The 6606-nt window shown below is 38.7% G+C and overlaps 1 protein-coding gene across 1 annotated transcript in view; it reads left to right on the forward strand.

The window, feature by feature from the left end:
- Positions 1 to 328: 328 nt before the first annotated feature.
- The window catches only part of LOC110308482 (prolactin-like), a 12339-nt gene continuing 6061 nt past the window's right edge, over positions 329 to 6606 (forward strand). The window contains exon 1 of the mRNA XM_021180935.1: positions 329 to 397. Within this exon, the coding sequence (XP_021036594.1) occupies positions 329 to 397 (69 nt within the window). The remainder of the gene's footprint in view (positions 398 to 6606) is intronic.

Below are 6606 nucleotides of genomic sequence, written 5' to 3' on the forward strand. Positions count from 1 at the left end.
AAGATGGCAACTCTTCAAACTGTATATCTGGGCAAATATAATTACTTAATTACATTTTCACAGCTAAAGATTGCTATTCTCATACCCTAGCCCCCCAAAAAGCATACCAGATTGAGCAAAAAGAAATTACTAGGGCTAGATAAGGCTTTCTTAGTCAGATACCTTTGTAACTTCACATGAATAGATCAACAAAGTAATTTTTCTTATTGTCACAGGGACACTCTTCCTGCTGCTGTTGGCAAACATGTGCCTGTGGGAGGAAGGGTATTTCACCTCTGTGCCCCTGAAGAATACAATAAGTGGGTATTGCCAATTGACACATACAAACATGTTTGACTGGGTTGGCAACATATCTGAAAACATCAGCCACATCTCTTCAGAAGCCTCTAATGAATTTGTAAGTACATTAATGTATTTGTGACTTCTTTTCAGTAGAGGAGGAGGAGGAGGGGGGCAAAGGGCAACGGGAGGGGAGGAGGAGGGGGAGGAGAAGGGGGAGAAGGAGGGGGGNANGNGGAGGAGGAAGAAATCTTTTCAGAAGCTCCCAAACCAAGAAGTTATGGTTTGAAAACTAGTAGTAGCTGAGTTTACCGTTACAAAAGAACTTGTTTGGAACTATAACAAGGACTTATCTTCCTGATGAAGGTTCTTGGAAGGCTGAGTGCTATCCAGTGTAAGTAATGAAAGGAAGCCACAATAGATGAGAACTTTCACACATCCATGATTACAAACACAGAACATCATTGTTCTAAATACCATATTCATATTGGCTTTTTTAAAAGTTTCTTTTCTTTTTATTTTTAAGGCATTTTTTACTATATATTTTCTTCATTTACATTTCAAATGCTATCCCCAAAGCCCCCTATACCTTCCCCATGCCCTGCTCCCCAACCAACCCACTCCCACTCCCTGGCCCTGTACTGGGGCATATGATCTTTGCAAGACCAAGGGCCTCTCCTACCATTGATGGCTGACTAGGCCATCCTCAGCTACATATGCAACTGAAGACACAACTCTAGGGGGTACTGGTTAGTTCATATTGTTGTTCCTCCTATAGGGTTGCAGAACCCTTCAGCTCCTTGGGTACTTTCTCTAGCTCCTTCATTAGGAGCCCTGTGTTCCATCCTATAGATGACTGTGAGAATCCACTTCTGTATTTGCCAGTCACTGGCATAGCCTCACAAGAGAGAGCTATGTCAGGGTCCTGTCAGCAAAATCTTTCTGGCATGTGCAATAGTGTCTGGATTTGATGGTTGTATAAGGGATAGATCCCCCGGGTGGGGCAGTCTCTGGATGGTCCTTCCTTCCATCTCAGCTTTGAACTTTGTCTCTGTAACTCCTCCCATGGATATTTTGTTCCCCATTATAAGAAGGAGCAAAGTATCCACACTTTGGTCTTCCTTCTTCTTGAGTTTCATGTGTTTTGCAAATTGTATCTTGGATATTCTAAGGTTCTGGGCTAATATCTGCTTATCAGTGAGTGGGTATCATGTGTGTTCTTTTGTGATAGGGTTACCTCACTCAGGATGATATCCTCCAGTTGCATCCATTTGTCTTAGAATTTCATGAATTCATTGTTTATAATAGCTGAGTAGTACTCCATTGTGTAAATGTACCACATTTTCTGTATCCATTCTTCTGTTGTAAGACATCTGAGTTGTTTCCAGCTTCTGGCTATCACAAATAACTCTGCTCTGAACGTAGTGGAACATGTGCCCCTGTGGCATGGTGGTGTATCTTTTCGGTATATTCCCATGAGTGGTCTTCTGGTATATCTATTTCCAATTTTCTGAGGAACCTCCAGATTGATTTCCAGAGTGGTTGTACCAGTTTGCAATCCCACCAGCAATGGAGGAGTGTTCCTCTTTGCCACATCCTTACCAACATGTGCTGTCACCTGAAGTTTTTATCTTAACCATTCTTATTGGTATAAGGTGGAACCTTGTGGTCTTTTTGATTTGCATTTCCCTAAACACTAAGGACTTTGAACATTTCTTTAGGTGCTTTTCAGACATTTGAAATTCCTCTGTTGTGAATTCTTGGTTTAGTCCTATACCGCATTTGTTATTGGGGTGTTTGGTGTTTTGATGATTACTTTCTTTAGTTCTTTATATATTTTGGATATTAGCCTTCTATCAGATGTGGAGTTAGTGAAGATTTTTCCCCAATCTGTAGGTTGCCGATTTGTCTTATTGACTATGCCCCTTGCTTTACAGAAGCGTTCCAGTTTCATGAGGTCCCATTTATCAATTCTTGATCTTAGATCATGAGCCATTGGAGTTCTGTTTAGGAAATTTCCCCCTGTGCCAATGAGTTCAGGGCTCTTTCCTACTTTTTCTATTAGATTTAGTATATCTGGTTTTATATTGAGGTCCTTGATCCAGTTGAACTTGAGTTTTGTGTAAGGTGACAAGTATAGGTCTATCTTCATTTTTCTATGTACAGACAGTCAGTTAGACCAGCACCATTTATTGAAGGTGATTTCTTTTTTTGCATTTTTCCATTGTATAGTTTTGGCTTCTTTGTCAAAGATCAAGAGTCCATAAGTGTGTGGTTTTATTTCTGGTTCTACAGTTCTATTCCATTGATCAACATGTCTGTCTCTGTACCAATACCATGCCGTTGTTATCAATATTGCTCTTTAGTAAAGCTTGCACTCAGGGATGGTGATTCCCCTAGCCTACCTTTTATTGTTAATAATTGTTTTCACTCTTCTGGGGTTTTTTTGCCTTTCCAGATGAATTTGAGAATTTCTCTTTCCATGTCCTTGGAAAATTGCATTGGAGTTTTGATGGAGATTACATTGAATCTGTAGATTGCCTTTGGAGGGATGGCAATTTTTACTATGCTAATTCTGCCAAACCATGAGCATGGGTGCTCTCTCCATTATCTGAGATCCTCTTCAATTTCTTTCTTGAGAGACTTGAAGTTATTGTCATACAAATCATTCAGTTGTTTGGTTAGAGTTACCTCCAAGATATTTTATATTATTTGTGGCTATTGTTCAGGGAGTTGTTTTCCTAATTTCTTTCTCAGCTTGTTTATCATTTGTATGAAAGAAGACTATTGATTTATTTAAGTTAATTTTATATCCAGCCACTTTGCTGTAGTTGTTTATCAGCTGGAGATGTTCTTTGGTAGAATTTTTGTGGTCAATTATGTATACCATCTTATCATCTTCAAATAATGCTAACTTTATTTGCCAATTTGTATACCCTTGATCTTTTTTTGTAGTTTTACTGTTCTAGCTATCACTTTGAACACTATTTTTAAAAGATATGGGGAGAGTGGGCATCCTTATCTTGTCACCAATGATTCCAATATCTCTCCATGTAATTTGATATTGGCTGTTGGTTTGCAGTAAATTGCTTTTATTATATTTAGGTATGGGCCTTGATCTCTCCAATACTTTTAACATGAAAGAGTGTTGTATTTTGTCAAATGCCTTTTCTGCATTTAAGGAGATGATGATTGTGTGATTTTTTTCCCCTTGAGTTTGTTTATATAGTGGAATACGTTAATCTATTTTCAAATATTGAACCACCCTTGTGTCTCTTGAATGAAGCCTACTTGATCATGGCAAATGATGGTTTTGAGGTGTTCTTGGATTTGGTTTGCAGGAATTTTATTGAGTATTTTTGCATTGATAGTCACAAACAAGATTGGTCTGAAGTTCTCTTTTTGGTTGGGTTCTTACGAGGTTTAGATATTAGAGTAATCTTGGCTTTGTAGAATGAATTAGGTAGTGTTCTGTCTGTTTCTATTTTTTATGAAATAGTTTAAGGAATATAGGTATCAGGTCTTCTTCAAAGGTCTGGTAGAATTCTGCACTAAATCCATATGGCCGTGGGCTTTTTCTCTTTTTCTTTTTCTTTCTTTCTTTTTCTTTTTCTTTTAATTTTTTGCTTGGGAGGTCTTTAATTACTTCTTCTATTTCCTTATGGAATATGGGCCTGTTTAAATAGTTTACCTGCTCTTGATTTAACTTTGGTATGTGCTATCTGTCTAGAAAACCATCCGTTTCATCTAGATTTTCAGGTTTTGTTGAGTATAGGCTTTGTAGAGGGATCTGAATTTTTTTAATACTCCATTTTTGTTGTTATTTTTCCCTTTTCCTTTCTGATTTGTTAATTTCGATTCTGCCTCTGGGCCCTTTAGTTAGTTTGGCTAGGGGTTTAGCTATCTTGTTGATTCTCTTAAAGAACCAACTTTTGGATTTGTTGATTCTTTGTATTGTTCTCTTTGTTTCTATTTGGTTGATTTCAGCCTTGAGTTTGACTATTTCTTGTCTACTCCTCTTGGGTGTATTTGCTTCTATTTATTCCATATCTCTCAGGTGTGCTATTAAGTTGCTTGTGTAAGATCCCAGTTTCTTTACCAGGGCAGTTGGTGCTCTGAATTTTCCTTTTAGCATTGATTTCATTGTGTTTCATAATTGTGGGTATGATGTTGAGTGGGTGAAAGCAGCCTGACTGAGTACGTTGTTCTTGCTGTTTGCAGAGCTTCTCCTTCCCCCTACCCTGCCCACACTCTTTCTTACTGCTTGTGGAATTCCTCTCATCAGCCTGTCAGAGAGCACCATTTTCATATGGGCACTCCCTAATGAAACCTCCCTGGGAGTGACAGATGCCAGCTTGAGGATAGACAAATGGCAACTTTCCTCAGCCCCTGTGTCACTGAGGCTGGCACTCTCACTGATAGATGGCTAAGCTGGTGCCTGTCCTTGGGAAGAGCAGAGACCAAACATCCTTGAAAAGATAAATGTCCCATATTTTGGGCCATGAGAGCAGAGTAAGCAAGCATCTACAGACAGTTGTGGCTAGTTTTAAAAGCACACTAGTTCCTGATAGCACCATAAAATTACTTCCCATGTCTGAAGAGTCCCCAGTTCCAGTTTCAGTTTCAGTCAGCTTCCTGAACAAACGATATCATGTTTGAAAGATGACTTTCCTTGTCACCTCCCCCTGTCACCCTAAAATCCAAAGAATACATGATGATGCTTGTATAAAAACACCAAGCCCTAGATGCGGGGTGGCACTCCTGTCCTGCACAGTGGGAAGATTTTCTATACAAGTCTGACTGGAATAAATAAAAGACTCTTGTTTCATTACATTGGGTCAACAGTTCTTAGAGTTCCCATGGGGATCCCTCCATGACCTGGAAACAACAATGTGTCAACATTTTCATTGATTTCCAGGTTGTCTTTAATTTCTTTATTTCTTTCCTGACCAAGTTCTCATTGAGTAGAGAGTTGTTCAGTTTCCACATGTATGTGGACTTTCTGTTGTTTTCCCTGTTACATGGCCTTAGGCCATGGTGATCTGATAGGATACATGGAATTATTTCAATCTTTTTATATAGATGGAAGGTTGTTTGTGACCAACTATATGGTCAGTTTTCTAGAAGGTAGCATGAGGTGCTGAGAAGAAGGTTTTGTTGTTGGTTTTTGTGGGGTGGGGGGAGTGAAATGTTCTGTAGATATCTCTTAAATCCATTTGGTTCATAACCTCTATTAGTTTCACTGTGTTGCTGTTTAGTTTCTATTTCATTTCATGATCTGTTCATTGGTGAGAGTGGGGTGTTGGAGTCTCCTACTAATGTTGTGTGAGGTTCAATGTTTGTTTTGAGCTTTAGTAAAGTTTCTTTTATGGGTGTGGGTGGCCTTGCATTTGGGGCATAGAAGTTCAGAATTGAGACTTTCTCTTGGTGGATTTTCCCTTTGATTAAAATGAAGTGTCCGTTCTCATCATGCTTTAAAACTTTTATTTGAAAATCTAATTCATTGGATATTAGGATGGCAACTCCAGCTTGTTTCTTGGAACCATTTGCTTGAAAGACCTTTTCCATCCTTTTACCCTGAGATAGGCTTTGTCTTTGGTTTTGAGGTGTGTTTCTTGTATGCAACAAAATTTTGGATCTTGTTTGTGTATCCAGTCTATGACTGTATGTCTTTTTTTATAGGTGAGTTAAGTCCATTGATATTGAGAGATATTAAAGACAGATGACTGTTTGTTCCTGTTATGTTTGTTTTTGTAGGTGGCTTTCTGGGCTTGTGGTTCTTTCCTTTTGTCCTTGTTGTGAGATGCTTAATATCTTGTCTTTTCTTTGGTGTAGGTACCTTCCTTGTGTTGGAGTTTTCCTTCTAGGATCCTCTGTACGGCTGAATTGGTAGATAGATACTATTTGAATTTGGTTTTGTCATGGAATATTTACGTTTCTCCATCTATGTTGATTGAGAGTTTTGCTGGGTATAGTATCCTGGCCTGGCATTTGCTTTCTCTTAGAGTCTGCATGACTTCTAACCAGACTCTAACCAGGCTTTTATTGTCTCTGTTGAGAAGTCTGGTGTAATTCTGATAGATCTACCTTTGTATGTTACCTGGCCATTTTCCCTTGCATCTTTTTTTGTAGTTTTGTGTATCTTCTTTTTTTTTAATTTTTAATATTTTTTATTACGTATTTTCCCCAATTACATTTCCAATGCTATCCCAAAAGTCCCCCATACCGCCCCCCACTTCCCTACCCAACCATTCCCATTCTTTTGGCCCTGGCATTCCCCTATATTGGGGCATATAAAGTTTGCAAGTCCATTGGGCTTCTCTTTCC

This window comes from Mus caroli, chromosome 13 (assembly GCF_900094665.2).
Source record: "Mus caroli chromosome 13, CAROLI_EIJ_v1.1, whole genome shotgun sequence".
In the NCBI taxonomy this organism is placed as follows: domain Eukaryota; kingdom Metazoa; phylum Chordata; class Mammalia; order Rodentia; family Muridae; genus Mus; species Mus caroli.